This window comes from Euprymna scolopes, chromosome 2, assembly GCF_053919585.1.
Source record: "Euprymna scolopes isolate OS-2025 chromosome 2, ASM5391958v1, whole genome shotgun sequence".
NCBI classification, from domain to species: domain Eukaryota; kingdom Metazoa; phylum Mollusca; class Cephalopoda; order Sepiida; family Sepiolidae; genus Euprymna; species Euprymna scolopes.
Window position 1 is genome coordinate 115,979,687 of NC_136483.1, and position 25,486 is coordinate 116,005,172.

At 33.2% G+C, this 25,486-nt stretch overlaps 1 protein-coding gene across 6 annotated transcripts in view; it reads right to left on the reverse strand.

Annotated features, from left to right (window-relative positions):
- Window positions 1-25,486, reverse strand: part of LOC145294518 (uncharacterized) — a 188,058-nt gene that overhangs the window by 84,516 nt on the left and 78,056 nt on the right. For all 6 annotated transcript variants that reach the window (XM_080141389.1, XM_080141387.1, XM_080141390.1 and 3 more), the window contains 5 exons: window positions 16,271-16,339; window positions 15,244-15,422; window positions 9,570-9,608; window positions 7,323-7,396; window positions 3,650-3,767 (listed from right to left, as the gene is read on the reverse strand). In XM_080141389.1, coding sequence (XP_079997515.1) covers window positions 3,650-3,767; window positions 7,323-7,396; window positions 9,570-9,608; window positions 15,244-15,422; window positions 16,271-16,339 — 479 coding nt within the window. The remainder of the gene's footprint in view (window positions 1-3,649; window positions 3,768-7,322; window positions 7,397-9,569; window positions 9,609-15,243; window positions 15,423-16,270; window positions 16,340-25,486) is intronic.

Genomic DNA, 25,486 nt, shown 5'->3' on the forward strand with positions numbered 1-25,486 from the left:
TTTGAAACCGGAAGTTACAAACCGAATTGACGATTCAAGCAAGCAAGCTGATCCGAGATATATATATATATATATATATATATATATATATATATATATATATATACCAAATCTGTACTCCTGTAAATAGGAGGGGGGGTTATTGATATTCATATTAAAAACCGTTTTTTTCTATTTATTTAAAAAGAAAATACAACTTTCTTATATATGGGTTGTGGAATTGCAAGACCTAGCTAATTTGCATATACTTTAACATCTTAATTCTTTATTAGGTTTTTCAGTTTTCTCATGGGATGATCATCTTTAGTTAACTATTACGCGCAATTATATTCATGCAAATATTCATGATTTATAGATGCATAATAGTTGCATAAAAAGAATATAGTAAACACAAACCTCTTTCTCTCTCTCTCTCTCTATATATATATATATATATTCGTTTAAAAAATTTTGCCTATCAAACTCCTGTTAGTTTTTGGTCTACAGTCATGAAACTTAATATATAGGGTATTCAAACCCATGCAAAACTTTATATTTGGGTTTTAACTGGGTAAACTGTGCAAAAGTGTGAAAATTAAAAAAATTGGAATTTGCCAGGTGAAGGCCAAACGACGGCATTATGAATATGCATGCATAACGTAATAGCCATTGGTTCATGTTTTAATTTTTAGCCTTGTAGCAAACATGCCTTCATAGCTCAGGCATTAACATCAAAGGAAAAAGTAAATCATAAGCTAAATATTTTGGTTTCGATTCTCGGTGGTGGCGCACAAGTCATTTTTTAAAAAACTTTTTAAAATCATTACTCTATATTGGGTCCAATATAATTATAAATAGAAAATCTGCATTAATCGAAATATATTTAAGCCTATTTTACAACCAGGCAATGCTGGGCGACCTACTAGTGTGTATATATATATATATATATATATATATATATTATAGAAAGTAATAGATCAGAGTCTAAGAGAGAAAAGCCTCAGTTAAATATATTTAAGATGCTGTGCTTGGAGTATAGCAGATATATAATAAACTCAATAGGTGTAATTACCTAGAGCTATATTGTAAAATTATCAATCAAGTTTCCATAGGGGAAAACATAACAAAATCAAATTAATATGTGCGATTGTTTAAGACATTGTTTCCGAAACGATTGTACATATTAATTTGATTTTGTTATGTTCCCCCTATGAAAACTTGATTAATAATTTCACAATTATTAATCTTTCACCCTTTTTATTAATATATATATATATAACATATACTAAATATATCTAGTATTATATAAAAGTAATTGTGTGTGTATGTGTGAGTTGCTTCCTTATAGGTTCTGAAACAGCTGAGCCTATGATTTGCAAATTTCACACAAAGGTAATTTATAAGTCTGGCAGTGTTCTTAGATATATTTTATACAGAAATTCATCTGATAAGTACTGAAAATCGCAAAAATCCAATCTCAAAAATAGTCTTTCTTTACCATTTTATTTTAATTTTTTCTTATTAATGAGTTCAATTTATGATAAAAGAAGAGGTACTATTTAAAATCGTTGCAAGTCATTTCTTTGTTTCCATATTTTAAAACTAAACATTAATCAAAGGTGACTTATTCGAGGCATTCATCGCCCAACTTTAATATCAGCTGGTGTGATATTGTAAATAAACACAGATGGAATTTAATGAATGATATTATCAATATTATTTTTTAATTATTTTTTTTTTTTGCGAATTAGTCCAGACAAATTATTCCTTGTAATATATAATATTCAATAGAGGACTGATACTATACACAATATGCATCAATTAAAATATTATGCTAAACCATATTGTACGACCAGGCAAAAGAATGTCTGCACTTGTCATTTTTTTCCAAAACCGAAAAATTAAGCTAAATTGAATATAACTGTTTAAACGACCTATACCTCATTTGATTTGCCTTTTATTCCTCTATAATTTTACCTGTTCATATTTGACTTTTAATTGAAGTATCCTAGTGTTCACATCAATTTCAAAAATTCAAACTTTAAATTGATAAGGCAAAAATAAACTCTGCACAATAGAAAATTCTTATTTAAATGTAACTTTAGAACATTAATTCAATACAAATAAAAGAGGAACACAATGAACTAGTTATCATTTAATAGCATAGCCCTTCTGCAATTTCACAGCTTGCAAATTTTGGTTCATTCTCTTGAATTAGTCTGCAGCAATACTCCAGTGAAAGGGCATCCCATTTTTTTTTTTTTAAAAATTTTTGTTCAAAGTTCTTCCAGATTTGAAATTTTCTCATTGCATCTGTATTTCTTGATGTAATACCATATTTTCAATAGAATTGTGGTCTGGAGATTGTGCAGGCCAATCCAAATACGGAATATCATGCTCTTCAAGGAAGCTCTTCACATAGCCAGCTATGTGAATGGGAGCATTATCCTGCATGAAGATGGGATTATCATTCAAAATCTGGCCAAAGTAGGGTAGAAAATGCTCAGTCAACATACGGATGCACATGGTCGAATTAATTTGACCTTGCAAGCCACTTATAGGCCCTGGACCATTGGCACTAATAACGCTTGCCAGCAAAAACTGAACCTCCACCACTTTGCATCATTGAAACTGTGCACCTAGGATTAAATTCTTTGTTTTTCCTTCGACGGATGTACTGTCTAGCCTATTGAACTTGCTATCGTCACTAAAAATCACTTTCAACCAATATGAAGAGTCATGATCTTCATTGCATCTGACTAAATCCAAACGGTGCTTCCTGTTCATTACAAAAATCATTGGCTTGTGTCTTGAAACAGCCTTGTAAATTAAATTCCTCCAATTTGTTCTAAACTGTCGAAAGAGAGCACTTTTTAACAAGATTACACTGTTGTTGGATTTGAGGAGCAGTTTCAAATCTGTTTCTGAGGCTGCGAATCTTGATAGCATTGCCTTCCCTGTAAGCAACTCTAAGGCAACCAGAATTAGGGGCATCACAAACACTGCTGGTGTTTTGGAGCTTTTGCAGTCACTTGTACAATTTTCTCATCACATTTCAATCTACGGCTGATTTCTCGATTGAATAAACCAGATAGGTGGAGATTAATGAGCTGACGATCACCAAGAGATATTTGAGGCATATGGACTAAATGTTAAGTTGTTAAACCTAGGAACAACAATTACGATTAGTAATGCTAAAAGGTGAATATTTTAAGTTGGTTATAAGCTCATTTGTTGCTGCTGAGTTTCTTTTTGCCTTCTTGATTTGAAACTAATTTTTTAAATTGATGTGAACACTAGGATACTTAAATTTAAAGTAAAAAATGAACAATTAAAATTATAGAGGAATAAAAGGCAAATCAAGTGAGGTATAGCATATATATAATTTTTTTTTTTTTTTTGTAAAAAGAATGAATCACTCAACCATAGTTAAAGGTGATCCAAAGGTTCGCATTTCATTAATTATAATATGGAGATATAGGGGAGGGCAATAGTTTTTTTTCTCCGTTATAGCTCCCTTGATCCTTACCAAGTTTTTTGTAAGGTGGTATGATGTATCATTTATTGAACTTTAGTATGATTAAGAATTGAATCAGTTTCCTGGCTTATTAGCAAACACTCTTGCCATTATGTTAAATGAGTCATGGGACGGGGGGAAAATATTACTTACGGTCTGTCCATTTACTTTCACTTTAGATAAAGCCTCCAGCACTGCCAAACTTAGGGTATTTTTCGGTATTTTATCATATTTTCGTTCAAAGTCATTTTCATGATCTTGCACCATTGGTCTGAAAAGAGGAAGAAAGATGACAGTTTTATACATAAAATACAAGATTATTAAATACTTGTTTATTGAATTTTCATTTTGTTTTTTCTTTTACTAGAAAATTATTTTTCTTTACATAAAAATCCTTGGTAAATACTTTCGGAAAAGAGTTTGTAAGTTATTATTATTATTGAATGTTTATATCGCAAAACATTTAAGTAGTAATTGGCAAGTAAAGATAATTCAATCTTCAAAATGGTCATTTGATTAAAACATTTGTAAAATTTGAAAACCTTAAATTATTTGTTTACAATAAAATTTGAAATTTATTTTCCACAAATCTGCATTGCATAAAATTAGTAACTGTTGGGTGTGTGTGTGTGTGTATATATATATATATATATATATATATATATATATATATATATATATATATATATAAAATTCTAAGTCAGGTATTAAATATATTCTCCAGAATGTGGAGAAAACATTTCTTTTATTACTATTATTAATATCTTGACGATGATTAAATACCCATCTATATATATATAGAAAAGCGAAAATGTATGTATGTATGTTTGTTTGCGTTTTTTTTTTTTTTTTTCCTCCTTTGAAGATTGTAATGCCGGGTATGGGGCAGCCAAACCAGCTGTGCCAACATTGCCCCGCTTTTTTATTGAAACCAACCGAGAGCTCTTTTTAGTATCCTCGCTGTTCCCTTAAGTGCAATTGTCTGAATCTCTTTTGCACTTGGTTCACCAGGAATATTAGTTAGGTAGGACTTCAGGTTCTTCTTCATAAGTCCTGTGGCACCTATGATAACTGGTATGATCGATATCCCCTTTAGGTTCCAGTTTCTTTTCATATCATACATGACACCTTGGTATTTGGTCTGTTTCTCTCTTTCAGCTCTGTTAAGACCGCCATCATTAGGAACACTCACTTCAATCAAGGTTGCAACTCTCTCTGACTTATTCCATATAACTATGTCAGGTTTCATAGCAGCATTTTCAAGGTAGGTGGCTGTAGGGATTACATAATCGTAATGTATGGTATATAAATCATTTCCAACTGTTTTTTCAGGTTGATGTTCCCAGGACTTGCTGCTACACTGGATGTTTAATTTTTTACAGATGATCCAGTGGAGGTACTTGCATACTCCATCATGTCTCGCTGTATAGTAGCCGTCCCCTAGAAGAACTTTGCAACTTGATATCAGATGACCAACACTTTCCAATTCTGTGTGGCAGAATCTGCATTTATTGTCATTACTGATTCCTGCCATCTTCTTGAATGCATTGGTCATCAATCCCTGGTCTTGGGCAGCCATTATGACCCTTTCCTGATCGTGGTGGAGGGATCCTCTTTTGAGCCAGTCCAAAGAACCTTCTTTATCTATGTATTCCCGAGAAAGTTCCCCCAGAAAAAAAAAAAAAAAAAAATGTATGTATGTTTGTGTGTCTGCTAAAAACTTTCGACAGACACGATGAAAATTCACAAACTCGGTATCATATCGAAGCCACATCCTTCGCTCGAAAAATATCGAAAAATTGGCCAAAAATGTTCAATTTTTTCACCTCGAAATCGACAATTTTCGACAGGGGAAGGGGGGTCAACAAAAACGGTCTTCTCGTGACGACGAGAGGTTCTACGCATGCGTCAGATGACGTCATGACCTGATTTACTTTAAGTAGTTAGAAAACTGATTAAATTTCATGTACGTCGCGTTAGGTCAGTTGGTTAGTGCGTTGGTTCATTATCTAAATGTTTTGGGTTTGAATCGTGGCGTGAGATGTCTTTTTTTCTTTTTTCGATTTTTTAAATTTAAATATTGAACCAGTGTTATCTAAGCCATTTTTCATGTAACGTTCGTTTTTGTTTTTTACTTCGCTTATCCACCCCCCGACCACACACCTAAAAACACCCAGATACCCACTGATTTTTTAAATTTTAATACCGAAACAAGCTTATTTAAGCCATTTTTCACGTGTTCGTTTTTCTGTTTTCATCGTTCATTTGCCTTACGTCAGTTTCTTTTTGTGTTTTTTTCTTTCAATGTTTTGATTACCCCCCCCCCCACTTAATTAAAACGTTGTTTTCTTTTTTTTACTTCGCTTATTACAAACAAACCTACGTCGTCGTAACGCTCGACGACTTCCGGGCGCGTACCTGTCAATTTGGTTCTTACTTAAATAAATTCAAACATCTTTCACTAACTCATTCTGGCTGGCCGGTCTTATTTTCAAACTTCAGGGCTTCGGGTTCAATCCTACCCCCCCCCCCCGTTCTTTTTTATTTAACACCACACACACCTACAAACACCCGGGCAACGCCAGGTACCCCCGCTAGTCTATATTATAAATCTCATCAGTCTGTTTAAATGTATGTATGTATGTTTGTATGTCTATCTAAAACTTTCGATAGAGATGACGGATTTTCACAAGATCGGTATAGTTTTGAAGCTCGACCCTATGGACAACAAATAGCGAAAAACTGGCTAAAAAACATTAATTCCTTCACCCTCAACTGGACACTTTTCTACAGGAAGGTCATTTTTGTCGCAAATATTTACGAAAGTCATCCCCTCTTTTTGATTGACTAGACTTAATTAAAACCTCTATCACTTCCGGTTTGACGATGGACGCAACAGCAAAGACGTCACATTTTTTTTTCACGTTCTTTTCCTCCTTTGTGGTACCGGTTTCAGCCTGTCTATTACCACTTTTCTTTCTTTTTTTTTTTTTTTTTTTTGCTCAATACACACCTCCAAACACCCAGGCAATGCCGGGCACCCAGGCAAGTTACTGAATATGTTGCCAATAGTTTAAAATGATAAAATTATGTCTTATTTTTTGTTTGAAGAATACATCTTGATGCTTCGAAGCAAATCCACTGACTAGTCGGTTATTGAAAGACTTGAAAGACATGAAACAAGTTCAACTAGTAAGCCAGTTTTGCTTTGAGCGCATACAAACTATTATCCTTAAAGCAACAGCTGAATGGCATGTTAGTAAATCTCTCCCATTTTATTGAGATTTTCAGCAGTACATTGCTCCCAATTTTGATTCTAAAATTATACATCACATACAGTGTTAAGAAATTTCTTTTTATTCTAAAATTATACATCACTGCAGTGTTAAAAAAAATTGTTAAAAATTTATGAAATTGAAATGACATTTATTTTAAATTAAGTTATCATTTTTCTTATAAGAATTTTATTATAAATGATTTGGATTAAAATATTCAATTTTTATTTATCAAAAATATATACTTCATATTTATTTTTTTTTTAAATATAGCATAAATGTAAATAATATAACTCCAAATTTATTCTGAATTTATAAAGCTACAATTCATTAAGTAAACTATTAATTTCCATTAAATCTGATTCATATAAAAGATAAAAAGGCAATATGTTACATAGTGGCAAACATTTTATGAAAAATAAATGTTGGAAAACTTTATAAAAAGTGTAAAGCTGACTTATTTTATCAAATTATATAACTTTGCCATAGAATATACCAAATATTTTATATAGACCAAAGAAAATATAGGCAGAAAATAAAAATAGGATTACTTTGCTAATATGTCCCATGGTCCCCTGGCATCATCATGATCAACACTAACTGGAATTTGAACCTTTCGTGCTGCCTGCAAAAGTAATAAAGGAATTATCAAATGTACCTAAAAAAGATTTTTTAAAGCAGAAAATCAGAATGTTTCTTACTAAATATTGTTATAAAAAACATTTTTGAGGAATATTTTATTCATTATCACAGATACTCAACATCGCCAGGTGCATTCATAATAAAGGCACATACACAAAAATATAATTATAGAAAGAATAGTAACAATAATAAATTTAAAAGCTCATTTTTTTTTACCAATGTATCTTATCTGGACATTTTAATATAAATTTCTTCACATCTAAAAATAAATAGCATTATGGATAAAACAAAGACAAATGATAGGTGATAATGTAATTATTATGCTTTAAATTAAATTTTTTTTAAGCTTGTTTTTTTACTTTGTGTTTTTTAATTTAGTTACAGTATTTTATAGTCATTAAATTATTAACTGTACTGAATTGTTATCAAAAATATAGTTTTCTTAAGGTTATTATTTTTAATCAATTCCAAAATAACTGGATGTAAATAGCTTAAAAAATGTGATTTGAATTTTCTAAGAATTTTTAGTCAGGAATAGCATTCTATTAAACAATTAAATGCATCCAAATTTTTTTTCAAAGTTCAAAATGTCAACGTTATTCAATTTTTTCTTCAATTATTAATGAAGATTAAAATAACAGATTGGCTACCAGAGAAATCGAAATGCATTCTTGTGAATTTACTTTCGTAATTATTTTTAAAAATAGGATTTAAAAAATTAATTATTTTATGCTATTGTATTTCTGATTTTAATATTTGATTAATGGCAAATAAAATTAATTGAATCTACCAAAGTTATGTTAACACAAGAAGTACAGACACATAAATGGGTAACACAATTTTATTATTAGGTTGACAAGAAGGTTCTTGCGGAATTTTTAATTTTGATTTCAAAAGATGTATTTTTAAATAAGTTTGTGTTATAATACCTTTATATATCATTTTAAAGAACGTTTTCACTCTATCTAAACGTTTAAATTACTATCGTTTTAAAACAATTGTCTTTGTTGAATACAAGATGGAAAAAAAGAAGCAAATTTGCACAATTCTTTTATTTCAATTCAAGCTAGGCTTAAAAGCTGCTGAAACCGCTTGCAATATCAACAAAGCGTTTGGCCCAGGAATCACTACTGAATAATCAACACAATGGTGGTTTAAGAAATTTTTTGGCGGCGACAAATCTTGATGATTAGCATAGTGGTTGGCCATCAGATGTTGACAACAATCAATTAAGAACCTTAACCAAAACCAATCCATGCACAACTATTCGAGAACTTGCTTCTGAATTAGACGTCACATATATGATGATTTTCAACCACTTAAGAAATTGGAAAGATAAAAAAAACTTGATAAATAGATGCTTCACGAATTGAACAACAATCAAAACGCTGTTATGAAGTGTCATCTTCCCTTCTTTTATGCCATATGAACAACCCGTTTCTCAACCGAGTTGTGACTTGCAATAAAAAGTGAATTCTTTACAACTAGTGATACTCAGCTCAGTGGTCAGACGCCGACAAAGTTCCACGACACTTCCCGAAGCCAGAATTGCACCAAAAGAAGGTCATGCTGATTGTTTGGTGGTTTGCGACCAGTCTCATTCATTAGTTCTTTGAATGCAGGTGAAACCATTACGGCAGTGAAGTACTGTCAACAAATAGATGAAATGCATCAGAAACTTCAACACCCAGCAGTAGTCAACAGAAAAAGCCCAATTTTCCTCCATGACAATGTCCGACCACACATTGCTAAACAGACCGTGCAGAAGACGAATGAATTGAGCTACGAAACTGCTTCATGCGTCATACTTTCCAGATCTCTCACCCAGCGATTGCCACTTTTTCAAGCATCTCAACAACTTTCAAAAACCTAAGCGATATCAAAACTGCCTTTAGCAGCTTCATCCCCACCAGAACGCAAGATTTTTATGTTACTGGCGTAAATGCACTTATTTTGCGTTGACAAACGCGTGTTGATTCTGATGATGCTTATTTATTTGAACAAAGATATGTTCATCTGAATTTAAAAGTTAAAAAACCGCAAGAACTTTCTTGTCAACCTGATAATATAGAGATTATAATCAATATAGAATGAAAATTATGGTGATTTTAAAATTTTACATATATATTGGTAGATAAAATAAAAAGTGTATTTACCTTTGTTCTAGGAGGTTTCTTTGATGTATCTCGAGACGTCTATAAAATAAGTAAAAACATTTAATTTTACAACAAAAACTTATTTACAAAAAAAACTACTGCATGTCAATCAAGTAACTAAAATAAGCAACATTTAAATAGGCATTTTGAAGATGAAAATAGCATTTTAAAAGCACCATAAATTTTGCATTTTTACTAACATGTTAGAATTTCATAAAATATATAACCAAGTCTAATGTCATATAATTCAGATCTACTTTAATATAAGCAGAACCCCATAAATTCGTCATTGCAATTTTCAATTTATAAAAATAAATTTAGACTACTTGTAAATATTTTCGGGATTTCTTTTTTTGTTTTTTTGTAGCCTGTTATGAATTTTATTATATTCTTTTCTTGGTCTATTATTCAACCAGTCACTACAAAAATGGGAAATATATGTAACTGTATTTTAGATTAATTTGGTTGGCTGGTTGGTTGGTTGATTGTTTTTGTTTTACAGCATATCAATCTTTTCCAGGTTATTTAATGCCGAATCTAGTTATTCTGAGGAATGATTTTTAATGGACTATACTTTTTTTTAAGTCAGATTCTATTTAGCCCGTAGTTGGGACCCTAACAGGTACTACCACTCCGGGTCAGAGTGGACCTGGGAGCAATCCAATTAAAGGGTGGCTCCACACTCCCCAAGGCCCACAAGCTGGGGCCTCACCATCGGATATAGTTTTAGGACCATTGTATAAAGGGTTCTTTTTATAGTTTTAGGACCATTGTATAAAGGGTTCTTTTTAAAATTTTTATAAAGGCCAATTTTTTTTTAAGATATAAGAGTATGGTGTGGGGATTGTTTTTATCAAATAACTCTTTAATATTGTTTTCTTTGTAGAATTAATTTCTTACTGTTACAAAATCAGTACATTCAATTAATATGTGTTTGATTGTGAGTGGTGTTTGACAAGGTATACAGATGGGTTGGCTTTCTTTTTTTAGGAGATATGAGTGGGTTATAAGTGAGTATGGCCTATTTTTATTCTTGTTAGTTTGACTTCTTTTTTTCTGTTTAGTTATTTTGTTCTTGGTTTTTAATTTTTGGCATGATTTTGTGAAGTTTGTTGTTAGGGTGTTCATTCCAGTAGGTTTGCCATTTCTCTGTTGTATATGTGTTGATACGTCCTTTTAGATCTATGTATGGAATTTTAAAATTTGCATCGATTGGGAGATTTAGGGCGTTTTTTGCTGCAGAATCTGCTAATTCATTACCTTTAATACCGGAATGGCTCGATATCCAGCAGAAAATGATTTCTTTTTTACTGTTTAGTTCAGTTAATTTTTGGAGTAATTTAGCGATTAGGAGGTTGTTCATCTTTTTATTTTTAACCGCTTTTAGAGTAGATTGGGAGTCTGAAAGGATTATAAATTCTTTTTTTTTTTGTTATTGGAGGCGAGTTTGAGAGCTAGGATTAGAGCATGTATTTCAGCACTGAAGATTGAGGTTTCTTTTGGGAGGTTTGATTGTTTTTTGATTGATTTATTGAGTATTGCTGCACTGGCTGTTGCGTTATTTTGTTTAGACCCATCTGTATAGATGTGTGTGTGGTGTGGATACTTTTATTTGATTTTATCGAGATTATCATGATAAGTTATTGAATGAGTATGTTTCTTTTCATATTTACTTAAACTTAGGTCGATGTTAGGGGATACGATTTTCCAGGGAGGGATTTTGAGTAGGACAGTTTTGTGAATTTTAGTTATGGGTAGTCTTGCTTCTTTGGAAATCGATTTTATTCTAAGTCCAAAGGTTTTCATTGCATTTTCTTTTTGGTCGAAAAGGTGTTTGTTGTGCTAGGTTTGTGGGGTTGGCTGTAAGTTTTGTGTAGTATTTTAGACCAATTTGATTTCTGAGCATTGGAGGAGTTTCATGTGCTTCTGCATACAGGCTTTCTACAGGGGGGGGGGGGTGGAAATGAACCTAGTGCTAGTTTTAGTTTGGAGTGGCATATTGTGTTGAGGGTTTTTAGATATGACTTTCTGGTGGATTGCTATATGAAGCTACCATAACCTATTTTTGATCTAATTAATGCTCTATATAGTTTGAGTAGTGTGTTCTTGTCAGCTCCCCAATCTGTATGGGCGATGACTCGTAGGAGTTGTAATGCTTTATTACATTTGGTTTTGATGTGATTGATGTGTGGAATGAAATTTAATTTTTTTGTCAAAAATGATTCCCAGGTGCTTGTGTTTATTTACAAATGGAATTTTCGCCTTCAATCTGTAAGGTTGGGTCAGGGTGGAGTTTGCGTTGGTTACAGAAATGTATGCATTTTGTTTTAGTTTTGGAGAATTTGAAACCATTTTTAGTTGCTCATTTAATAATTTTATTTATGTTATGTTGTAGTTTTCTTTAAATAGTGCGAGTGTATTTAGATCTGTAGCTGATTGAGCAGTCATCTACATATAAGGAGCTATGTATATCAGGAGAGAATTCTTTTATAATGTTATTGATTTTTATGTTAAAGATAGTTGTTGATAATATGCTGCCTTGGGGCACTCTTTCTTCTTGATTTTGTGGGTCTGATAAAGTTGAGTCTATACGAACTTGGAAAGATCTGTCTGTTAGGAAGTTTTTCATAAATTCAGGTAATCTGCCTCTTAGTCCGATGTTGTGGACATCTTTTAGATGTTACGTGTTCTTTATTGATAAAAGCTTCTGATATAATTTTTGAGGTTAGTGATGTGGTCTATACATCCTCGATTTTTTTGGTATCCACACTGGACTTCAGAAATTATTTTGTTGTCATCTAGATACCATATAAGACGGTAGTTAATCATTCTTTCTAACGTTTTGCATAGGCAGCTTGTGAGAGCTATTGGTCTGTAGTTTTCTGGGTTTGATGTATCTTTTCCCAGTTTGGGTATTGGTATTATTGCTGCATTTTTCCATGAAGTTGGGAAATCTTTTGTTTCCCATATTTTATTATAAATTTTGAGAAGGAGTTTTAATGATTCTGGTGGAATTTCTTTAAGGAAGATTTGTTTTGACAGAAATTGCTTTGAGGTATGTTATTCCTTACAAGAATTGAGGTGCCTCTATTAGCACGAAGGCCTGTGTTATGGAAATAGTTGTATTGTTCATAGTTTGGTGTTTTGAAATGGTTATTGTTTTGTAGGAAGGTTTCTTGTAAGCAGAATGGCTGGGTTGAAGAGTGAGATAAGTATAAGAAGTTCATTATAGTTAGATCTTATTCCACAACAATTCCATTGGATAATTTGTTGTGTTTTATTTCTATCCAGGAGGCTGTTTAGTTTTCCTCTATTTCCATCTCTTTAGAAGTAGAGGGTTTATCTTTTGTTGGAGTTTGTGTCTTTGGTGAAGTGTTTTGCTGGGTTTTTTCTTTTTGTTTGGATCTGGACGTCGATCTGGATCTTGCTTGAGATGTTGCTGTTTTGGCTTCTTGTTCATTTTTTCCCTCTTGATTACTTGTGTTTGGTTTCTTTTTTTATCTGGGGTGTTTTCGGTTTCCATTTTTTCTAGAATTTGGAATCTATTTTGAGTGTCTATTTTTTTGGTTTTCTTCTTTTCTGGAACGTTCTTTATTTGCTGTTTTATCATTGCTTATGTTTTTATTAATTTTTGGTGGTTGTTTTGTTGGTTTCTGTGATAATGTTTTTAATGGTTCTGTTGTGGATGGAATATTATTTTCTTTGTTTGGATTTGTTATTTCTATTTTGTTTCACAGATTTGAGTATTTTTCTTTTAGGCTATTTTGAAATTCTGGCCATTCTTTAATATTTAATGTAATCAGTTTGTTTATCAGCTCCCTATATTGATCATGTATTTCATTATGTTGGTATGGTTTAGTTGTCTTTTTTGTTGTCTCAGCATATGTGTTGTCTTTCATGTACGTCTCAACTATTTTTCTGGCTTCTGGAAAGGTTGTGTTTTTTCTTGTACTTTACTTCTATAATTTCTCTTTCTTTTTTATGTTTTGCATATTTTTGAGAAGACCGGGTGATCTTCTTTGCAGTTAGCACATTTCACCTCATTTATGCATTTTTCTTCGGTGTGGTCAGGCTCTTTGTTGCCGCATTTTCCACATATTTTTATTCCTTTACAGGCTTCTCTATGATGTCTCTATTTTGGGCAATGGAAACATCTTAATGGAGCTGGGATATATTGGTCTACTTTTACATTTAAGTAGCCAATTTTTATTTCTTTAGGTATTATTGATTTGTTAAACGTTAATATGTATGTGTTGGTTGTTATTATTTTATTGTTTTTTTTATGTTTATGCGGATGTGGTTGATTACTCCTTGTTTTTCTAATTCGGTTTTTATTTCTTCTTCAGTTGCTAGCAATAGTTCATAACTTTGAATTACTCCTTTCGAAGTGTTTAGTGTTTTATAGGGAAAGACTTTGCACTTGTACTCATGGAAGTTCTTCATTTTGAGTAGAGATTGAGCATCTCTAAGATTGGTTATCTCAACTAGTAGATTTCCACCTTTTTTTTTTCATTATTTTTGGTTTACTTTTTGTGGATAATATCTTTTCTATTAGAAAAGGTGATAAATTTCCAAGTTTTTTTATTTTTGATTAATTCAATAACCAAGAATCATGGGAAGTTTCCTTCGTCTATAGTTGGAACGGTTTTTCTAGTTTTGAATTTTTGTTCTTCATCTGAGCTTGAGAGGTCAGAGGCAGAGGAATGGTTTTGAGGGGGATGCATTTGTTTTATCATCCATGGATTTTGGGATTTATTTTTCATCAACCACGCTCCCTACCCACCTCGGAGTCCAAAATTGGGACATAGTAAGGGGGAAACCCATTCGTCTTGACCATGGGGCCACGTGGAGGATATACTTTGTTTAGTAAGGAGTTCTCAAGCACTATATTTTCTGTTCAATATGTCCTCAAAAAGACATTTGTTCAGACGGAGTGTTGAGTTCTGGTCTTTTCAATTGATTGACCCTTGCCACTGCCTTCTAACACTTACTTGGTTTGCCTATTTTTTGTAGTGGGGGAAGAAAAAAAAAAAAAAAAAAAGATGGGAGTACCTTTAAGTTTCGTTCTTTGTTGTGATAGTTGGTACTTTGGGTGTAAGTGCTAGGGCTTGGCGTGACTGGCCGATTGGTTGGATCGGGCCTCTCCGTCCGCCCATCTAGCCGAAGTAATGTGTTGCAGTGCCTAGACTTATGCACCCCGGTCTAAGTTAGCTCAATCACCAGGATCACATCCTAAGGCATTATGGGTAGCAATCCACAGCTAACTGGTTACCCCATTGAGGGATTTTTACCCTCTGCAGGGGGGCAGTCGGCTTATTCTAGTGCCCTACCAACAGGGCAAAAAAGGGGGGGGACAGGGTTAGTTGGGAAGTAGGGAAGGAAAAGGAAAGGAGAGCGGAAGGGGGTTGTTTTTGTTTTTGCAGAACATAATTAAGTTTTACAAAAGAGAATAAAAAACAAAAACAGAAAATCGATGTAGGTGCATTTCGTCTCAGGAAGCCAATAAATTAATTTGGAAAAAATCAATTGCTGTCTGCTTCTTTCTATATACAGAGAAAACTGTACTAATACAACTTCTATATTATGTTTTGATGAATTAGATTCCTTTAATTTAGCATTTGCATATTGGCCATGTCTTTAAATATTTCATCAGATAAACTCAAAAAAATATTACCTTTTGTTTCTTAATAGTTTGTTCTTTATCTTTGTTTTCCTTCTTATTTTCTTTGGCAGTCTTCACTCTTTTCTTCTTTACAGGCTTCTGTCGTGCTTTCCTGGCCTTTTTGTTCTTTTGTACAAGAGCCATCATGTGGTTGTTCATCTCTTCTGGATCGGTGTCAGTAGCACTGGTATCTAAAAGGAGGCAAGATGGTATAAGCTGGTTATTAGGTCCTTCCATGACTAAAAGTCTGCTTAACATCTATATAATAAAGATGAATGTATGTGTGGCTTGCTTTAATATGATCAAAAGAAGGGAGGCTTAATCTTAATAACTGATAATAAAAATAAAATAATTTCTTTCACTCTTAAAAATAAAAAAATTAAAAAATAAAAATTCCTGTGTTTCTTAATATTTTTGTGACTAAAATAATTAATAAGTATTTTATTTACAGATTTAGTAGAGGAAGAAAATAGTGGAATCGTTTTGCTTCTTTTTTTTTTTAAGTAAATTTTTTTACATCAATTAGTTTCATCCGTTTTACAGTAAGATTTACTATATTTTAAGAAATCAATTGTTCTTTATTAAAATAAATTATTACATGCAAGAAAAATACAGGGTAGTTCTGCTGGTATAAATACTGCATGCATATATAATATATATATGCACTTTTGATGGAGTTGTAGTACACCTGAACACTGTACACACTTATTAAAAGTGTTAAAAAATTGTATTACTGATTAAACTAAAAGATGCCAATAATAAACAGATTTGTGTTGAGAAACAAACAAAAAAAAAATTCTCATGTGTATCACAAATCAATTTAGAAATAAACAAAAAAATATGCTGATTATTAAAGGCAAAAAGATGATGTAAAAAAACAGTTTGATGTATTGAAAAATGTCAAGATGATTGAAAATATGAATTAAAGTATGGAAGAAAAAGGTAATTCTTGCAAAAAAAAAAAAAAAGGAGAAAAAGAAAGAAAAAAAAAAAGAGGGAAGGATAAAAAATTCCAACATGGGAATGACATGAATCTTACCAGTATGTTCTCCTCCAGGAAGCCGATGCCTTCCCTTAACAGCCTCATACCTGATGTCTGAATAAGTGCCTGAAACAGTTCAAATAGGTTTTTTAAAACTCGCGACTGAACCTAAGCATTTAGGTCAATTCAAATTATGTTAAGTAAATCTCATCCAAGAGCAGTGAGATTTACAAGACAGTTATATTTTTTTTTCAGATGTTTTTATGCTAATTATTAAAATGAAATTAAATTAGTAAAAAGAAAAAAAATCCAATTCTTATAACACTTGTATTAAAGTATAAATATTGCTGTAATTTAGTTTAATAATATTTATAAAAATAATATTTTACAATCATTTTCAAATTAGCAAAATAAAATGAAAACATTTAAGTGTAAAAATGAATGCACAGTTTTGCTGTTCAAATCAAGAAATATTTCAGATGTGGAGGTGAATAACAAACAGAAACTAAAGCCCAGCTTTTATTACTTGAGAAAAGAAATATACGATAAAACATCTTAATTTTTATACAATAAACAAACTTGTTAGAAATAATCAATTTTAAAATCATACATAACTTTAAAGAGAGTAAATGAGTTTTGATCACACTAACCTAATAAAAAATTTAAAAGGCTTGATTAAATTTAAAAAATTGATAACTCTAGAATGAAAGATCATAATTTATATACAAAATTGAAATTATTTTGATTTCAGACTGAAATGTTGGTTGCTGTAATTTTCATGTTTCTATGGTTTTTGTCTTCATCAGGAATTTTGACAAAGTTCTGTTTGAAAAAGCATCAACACACTATGAGAATAATGGCAACCAAAATGAGAAAAAAATGCAAATAATGTAAATAACAATATGTCACTTCAAAAATAATCAAATTCAAAGTTATAAAAAGAACTTCTTTTCTAGTAAATTTCAAAGTGTTGTTTTTATCTGAAAACATTGTATAGATTTACTGCTACATTTGAGAAAATTAGGATGCAGAGCAACGATATGTGTAGGTTAGGTTAGGTTGGGTTGGGTTTTACGGCATATCAACCTTTTTTTTTTGTGGGGGGGGGGGGGGTATTTAATGCCGTAATGCCGAGGTCAGTCAGTTTTTTTTTTTTTTTGTTAGATATTTTAACTTATACAGTCAGCCTTTTTGGGTCATATTAGGTGGAGTTTTTTTTTTTTTGGTGGGGGTGAAGTTGGATTGGGTAAAATTATATTCTTTTGTATAAATTGTTTTTTTTTTTTAGGAATGTTAGTTATTTTGTTAGGATGGACTTTTTTTTAAATAGTTATTTCAAATTGTTAACGTTGTAATAGTTCTGCCGGATATGCTCGAGGTCGCTACAATCCAAAAGAAAGTGTTTTACAGTAAAGGGTTCTGGACATGCATGCCACACATTCTGGAGGGCCTTCTTTTTTTAGCAGAAAGGAGTGTGTTATGTGTGCATGTCCTATGCGAATGCGGGACAAAACTACTTCCTCTCTCCGCGATTTTCTGAAATTTGGCAAACATTTCTCTATTATTTTAAAAAGTTTGTTGTTTTAACAATTATTCCATTTTTCTTGCCATTTCTTCATAATGAATCTATGTATTAGTTGTTTGTAGTTCAAGTGTGGAATTTTTAAATCGCTTACATCAAGATTTAGTGCATTTTTTGCAGCTCTGTCGGCTTTTTCATTGCATTGGATTCCAAAATGACTGGGTATCCAGCAGAATTTGATATTTTTATTTTGTGAAAGAGTATGTATTTTTTTTTAATATATTAATGAGTAGCAGGTTATTTAAATTTTGGTTCTTTAGAGATTCGAGTACTGATAGGGAGTCTGAAAAAATTATAAATTTGTTGTAGGTGAGGTCAGTAATGAGGTCTAGTGCCAGGTCTATAGCTGTGGCTTCAGCACTAAAAATTGAAGCATAGTCTGGTAGTCGCTTCTGCAAAATAGTGCTATTGGATATTATTCCGCATCCAATTCTGTTGCCGTCCTTAGAACCATCTGTATAGATATGCTGATGATTTTGGGTGTTTTTCCTGAATGTTAAATAGTTTTTCTTGATAGTTCCGTGGATGAGTTTGATTTTTTGGGAGCTTGTTTAGTTCAAAGATAATTTCAGGTTGTTTTAGTAGCCAGGGTGGGAGGTTTAGTTGGTTGACCTCATGGATGTTCCTGATTGTGATACCTGCATCTTCCACTAATGGTTTCATATGAAGACCAAAAGGTTTTATAGCTTTTACCTTTTGGTCAAATAGGTTTTGGTAGTTGGGATTAAAGGCTGGATTTGATGGTTGTGGTTTTTTCCTATCGTAGAGATTGTAATCTAGTGCGTTTGCAATACAATCGTAGGCAAGATTGTCTGGGCAAGAGAGAATTTTGGTTAAGTACTGTAAAGCTAATTTGTTGCTCCGAATTGATAATGGCAGTTCGTTGGCTTCTGTATAGAGACTATCGGTGGGAGAAGTTCGGAAGGCTCCCAGTACAAGCCTGAGGCCCTGATGTTGAACAGTGTCTAGTAGCTTTATATATGATTTTCTGGTGGCGCCATAAATGAAGCTGCCATAATCTAGTTTTGAGTGTACTATTGATCTATATAGTTTCAGTAGGGTTTGTCTGTCCGCTCCCCAGTCTGTGTGGGCAATGACTCGCATTAGTTGGAGAGTTTTGTGGCATTTATTCTTTAAGTGTTTAATATGAGGGATGAATGTGGTCTTTTGTCTAATATTAACCCTAGGAATTTATGTTCATTGACAACGTGAATCTGGGTATCATCTTGTTTTAAGAGAGGATCTGGGTGCAGTTTTCTAAGCTGACAAAAGTGCACGCATTTAGTCTTATTAGTGGAAAACTTAAATCCATTTTTGGTTGTGTTTTTTTTTTTAATTTGTTGATGCATAGTTGGAGTTGACGCTCAATTATATGGATATGCCTTGAGCTATATGCAATTAAAAAATTATCTACATATAGTGATCAATCCACACCTTGATTTATGCATTTAACGATATTGTTAATCTTTAGATTAAACAATGTTACAGATAAAATACTTTCTGTTCCTTAATATCAGAGAGGCATGTTCCTACACGGACATTAAGTAATCTATTGTTGATAAAGTTGTTGATGAAGATGGGTAGTCTTCCTTTCAGTCCGGCTTCTTTGAGATCTTTCATGATACCATACCACCATGTGGTATCGTAAGCTTTTTCCAGATCAAAGAATATAGCAGTCATATGCTTTTTTTGTATGAATGCATTTCTGATAAAGGTTTCCAGTCGTATTAAGTGGTCTGTAGCGCTCCGTTGTTTTCGGAAACTGCATTGAAGGTTGGTTAATATTTTATTTGTTTCAAGAAACCACATCAGTCTGGTGTTTATCATCATCTCCATCGTGTTGCACACACAGCTTGTTAGAGCTATGGGGCGATAATAAGAGGGGTCAGATGCATCCTTCCCTGGTTTTGGTATGGGAATGACTGTAGCTTGTTTCCATATAGCTGGTGGTTGCCATTGACCCCGATGTCATTAAAAATGGAAAGTAAGTACTTTAATGGTTGATCTGGTAGTTGGTTCAGGAATTCATGTTATCTCATCTGGTCCTTCAGCCGTGTTATTGGCTTTTTTAATGAATCCTTTAGTTCTTGAATGGTAAAAAGTTTATTATTACTTTTAAAGTGTAGGTTGTTTATTTCTGATTCATGTTTAATAGTCTGGAATTTTTTTATTGTAATTTTTGGATGATGAATTATTTGAAATAGTGTCTGCAAGCATGTTGGCTATGTCCTTTTTTTCGGTTATTTTTTTTATTGTTTATATAGAGGTGGTTGAGATGGGAACTGGTGTTTCTTCCTGATGTTTTCCGTATCATTTTCCATATGGTTTTGTCCTTGGTGTTATTGTTGATTTTGGACACAAAGTTTTTCCATGATTCATATTTGGCTTATTTTATTGATCGCCGTGCTTTATTTTGAAGTTGTTTAAATTCTGAGTAGTTGATCGGTTGTTGAATTTTCTTAATGCAGCATGTCGTAGCCTGATAGCCTTTTTGCAATCATCATTAAACCAGGGCCGATTATACTTGGTTGATACCTTTGTTTTCGGTATGCATTCCTCAGCTATTGAGATGATGGTATCTGTAAAGTGAGTGATTGGGTCTTTCACATGTTTTCCAGGTAAGAGTTTGTGTTCGCATAATGATTTTAATTTATTCCAGTTACCTTTTTTAAGGTTCCAACGAGGAATTTTTGAGTTTGTTTCAGGACCAAAGTGTTCTAATATTATTGGGAAGTGGTCGCTCCCACAAGTGTCTTCATGCACTGTCCAGTTGTAATCCATAAAGATACTAGGATCACTTAGAGAGAGAAGCCAATTGCTGAGTATGAGTTTGTAGCAGAGTGAATAAAGCTTGTTTTTTTTGTTATTATATATGCATAGGTTATTGTTGATAATATTTTCTATAATGATTCCTTTTCTGTCTGTGTATGAACATCACTAACTAACATAAGTTTTTCTATCTCTGTTTCATCTATAGGGTCATTTGGGGGTAGATAGATGGAGCAGCTTGTGACTGTTGTATGTAAGGTGGTTGTGGTGGCAATTGCCTGTAAATTAGCTTGTAGATTTATTTGGCTTTGTGCTGTGTTTTTGTTGTTGAGAATGGATGTTCCTCCAGAAGCTCTATTTGGATTATTTGTTGTGTGGTTATATTCAGTGAAGTTACGGAGATTGATAGTTTCAGATGGTTTTAAAAAAGTCTCTTGTAGGCATATTATAGTAGGGCAGAGATTGGATATTAGTAGAAGTAATTCGTTCTTGTTGGCTTTTATACCTCTGCAATTCCATTGGATTATTTTGTTAGCCATAATTTAGTTCCATGTTTTTGATTTCCTTTTATTTTATTAAGAATAACAGTGGTTGTTTTCTACTATTTGATTATGGGGGTTCAGAGGCTCTGTCATCTGTTTCCATTATTTCCAAGGATTTAAATTTGTTCTGATCTGTAGTTCTGGTTTTTGACGCGAAGTGAAATCTGTCTTTTTGAGGTTTTTCATTTATGTTCATTTTGATTGGTGTGAGATTTGATTTTTTTTTTTTTTTGCGGAGGGTACTAGGCGATTGTTTTTTTGGTTTTGGGATATTTTCAGTTTGTGTGGGTTTTTTGTTAGAGGATTGTGCTTGATTTTTGGGATCTGGTGGGATTTTACTTTCAACTGTTTGGTAGTTATTTTCAAGTACTGCTTGAGTTGATGGCAGTTGCTGTAAGGTGGCCCTTAATGACTCAACTAGTTCTTGAAGTGATTTTATGAGGGTAGAGATTCCCTTTAGTTCAATGGTTTCTATTGTTTTTCATTGATTTTTAGTTGCACCTGTATATGATCTAGTTGGTTCTGTTGTGGTGGCTGTTTCAATAATCTGGTACTTGTACAGTTTAGACAAGACATTAAAAAATGAAAATATCGAAAAAAGTTTAAATTGTATGTATCCGTTATGGAACAAAGTTCTCCGAAAAAAAAATTTCACTTAATTTCATCAAGTAGTTTTTTTTTTGTTTTTTTTACAGCGAAAAAACAATTTATGATACTGAGCAAAATGTTCGATTTTTAGGAAGAAAAGCTAGTATTAAAGATGGGAAGGGGTGTCAGTGCTTTAACTGGAGTTATCTCCCTTTGGCATTTCTAAAATTCAAACAACTTTTTTTAAAATTCCAAGATGGCTGCCTTCAACGCGCTCTTATAAATACGTGTTTTTCCGCTTGGAAAAAAAAAAAAAAACTACTTGATGAAATTAAGTGAAATTTTTTTTCGGAGAACTTCGTTCCATAACGGATACATACAATTTAAACTTCTTTCAATATTTTCATTTTTTAATGTCTTGACTAAACTGTTCAAGTACCAATAATCTTTCTAGCTTCGGTAAAACTTATGTTTTTGGTATATTTTAATTTGTTTATTTATTTTTTTTTTTATCCAGTTTTGGCAGTGCGATGAGTATGCTGGATGGTTCTCACCACAGTTTGGGCATTTTATATTTCCTTGGATTCTGTTTCTTGGTGTTCATTACTGCTACATTTTGGGCATACTGTTTTTCTGGTGCAGTATTCTTTGAAGTGGCCAAATTTTTGGCAGTTTAAGCAGCAAAGTGGTCTGGCGATATATGTTTCTACTTTAATGTTAATATATCCAATCTTGAGTTCAGTTGGTGGGGTGAGAGTATTGAAAGTTAATACGTATGTGTTGGTGTTAATTGTTTGTTCGTTTCTTTTTATTGTAATTCTTTTAGTATCTATAACTTTTTGGGTTTTTTTAGGTTTGTTTTTATTTCTTCTAGAGAGCAAATTCTGGACATCTGATGACTCCCTTTGAGGTGTTGAGGGTTTTGTGAGGATAGGCTTTGATGTTTATATCATGGAACTTTGTCCACGTTAAAATTTCTTCGCCACTACTTTTAGTAGATACTTGTATGAGTAAAGTTCCATTTTTAAATTTTTTTAATTTGTTTTGTGTTCAGATTTTTGTTGATAATCCTTTCGATTATGAATGGGGATATCTTGCAAATCCAAGATTATATACTCTGGAAACTTTGTGTTTTTATCTTCATCACTTTCTGGATGAAGCCATAGAATATTTTGTTTTTTTTTTCATCATCCTTGCTCCCTACCCTCCTCGGAGCCCTAAATTGGGAGATGGTTGGGGGGGGAAACCCATTCGCCCAAGCATCTCAGGGATGTTTTTTTTTTTCTTTTTTTTTACACAGTGATCACCACTTATCAAGGCCCGGAAGCCACTCAGGGATAAGGGTTATTGCAAGTACATTACGTTAGCGTGGAGATTTGATGAAGTGTTTACTTAAGGGGGCGGTTCATCAGGAATTTGTTAACATTGGACTTGAAGGATACAATGATGATATACTGAAACAGTGAGTATAGCTGCTTATGACAATTTTTTTTCATTTCCTCAGATCCAGCAGGTATAGAAAAGACCCTTGCCATTGCCTTCTAATGATAGAATGTGTGTGTGTGTGTGTGTGTGTGTGTGTGTGTTTTTTTTTTTAGTTTTTTTTTTATAAGTGTAATGTGTTTGTATTTCTCTTTTGGGGTTTTACTATTATTAGGGACTGTCATAACTAGCCGGTTGATTGGATTGAGCCTGCCCGACCGTCCATTTAGCCGAAGTAAGGGCCAAAGTGGAGTATTGCTAACTCACAGCCACTTGGTTCCAAGGTCATGAGGTGCTCAGCCACCAGGATCCCGTTCTAAGGCTTTACAGGTCGCCACCTACAGCCAACAGGTGGCCCCATTAAGGGACTTTTACTCTCTGCAGGGGGGGGGGGGCAGTCGGTGTATTCTGATACTCAGCCGACAGGGTCTGGTAAGAGGGGGGAATAAAATAAAAAAGGGGAGAGGGAGAGGCTGTTGTTTTTGTTTTGGGTTTTGCAGAACAAAATTAAGTTTTACAACAAAGATCAGAAAACAAAAAACGTCAATGTAGGTGCATTTCGTTTCAGGAAGCCAAAGGACAGCCTGATCTGGTAGCACCAGATATGTGTAGGAAAGGAAAAACAACTCAGAAAACATTTGAGATAATACACTTTTATAGTTTATGAGAAAAAATGAGCTATGTTCATGTCCCATTCTTTCTCCTTTAGGATCCTCCGACCACTCTGTCATATCAGTTAAGATAAAAATGAAATGCAATGAGTCCCCAGACGTACCTCTCTACCGTACTGTATACCGATACTCCATGGCTGACTGGGATAGCTTCCGTACATTCATATCTGATCTACCTCTGCATTCCATGTTTAAAAAGGATGTGTCCTCTATAGTATCAGACCTGACCGAATGGCTAATTTTAGGCAAAGACTGATTCATACCATCTAAAAAATTCCAACAAAAACCCAAAAGCCAGCCATGGTTCTCCCCAGAATGTGCTGCTGCCATCGCACAAAGAAATCACTTTTTCCATAGCTACCAACGTAATAGATACTCTGAGACTAAAGCTGCTTTCAGGAACATCAGCAACCACTGTAAAAAGAGTAATAAAAAATGCAAGAAAGCTATATGCTCAGTCGTTAAATCCAAAGTAGCTGATCAGCGGCTTGGTTCCTACCAGTTTTGGCAAATAACAAATAGGATCCTGAACAGAAGTGTGCGTTTTATCCCAACCATTATCAATGGACCTGAGGTCATCTTGTCAGCATCAGACAAGGCCAAACTATTTGGCAAGAACTTTGCAGCTAATTCTACCCTATGTGACGAAGGCCATCAACTCCCCATATTTCCTCCAATAACACAGAACACACTAGGTAACATACAAATACCTGTGCACGAGGTCGCCAAGCTTATCAAGAACCTTGATTCCAGTAAAGCAACTGGCCCTGATGGCATTCCAATTATAGTGTTGAAAAAGCTTCAACCTGAACTTGCTCCCATACTTACGAAACTGTTTAAGCGTTGCCTTAAGGAGAAATGCTTTCCAACAAAAGAATCCAGGTGATAAGTCATATCCCCCTCAGTACAGACCAATTAGTCTCCTGTGTGTCATGAGTAAGTTGCTGGAATCCATATTAAATAGAGAAATAGTCAACCATCTCAGCAAAAATAGCCTTCTTAGTGACATGCAATATGGTTTCCGTTCTGCAAGATCTACCGCAGATGTGCTAGCGGTTATATCTCATAGAATTAGTGAATCGCTTGACAAAGGCTTCCTTTCTAGGGCAATTGCTCTTGACATATCAAAGGCCTTTGACAAGGTATGGCATAAAGGCCTACTTCACAAGATTTCCAGCTACGGTATAACTGGAAATGTTTTCTCTATCATTAAATCATTTCTCTCTGATAGGCTCATAAGAGTAGTGGTCGATGAAAAAAAATCAGAAGCCTACAGTATTATTGCTGGAGTCCCTCAGGGGCCCAACTCTTTTCTTGATCTACATCAATGATCTCCCTAAACACATACTTAAATCATTTATATTTTTGATTATTGTAAAGCTCGTATGTGCATATATTTTCACAAATGTAAAAGTACATTTGCAAAGTGGGGTGGGGGTCGTCTTTAGTTTTTAGTTTATTATTTTGTCAATAGTACCAGCGATGAAACATTTTAAATAATTGTTTTTGGAATCAGAAAATAAACACATCTTTGCGATTTCCATATCCCAAAAGCTGCAATTTTTCCAATTCCGATTAATCTTCTCAACACTAATTTCAGGTTAAGAACATTCAAAGAGAACAATGAATTAATTTATGA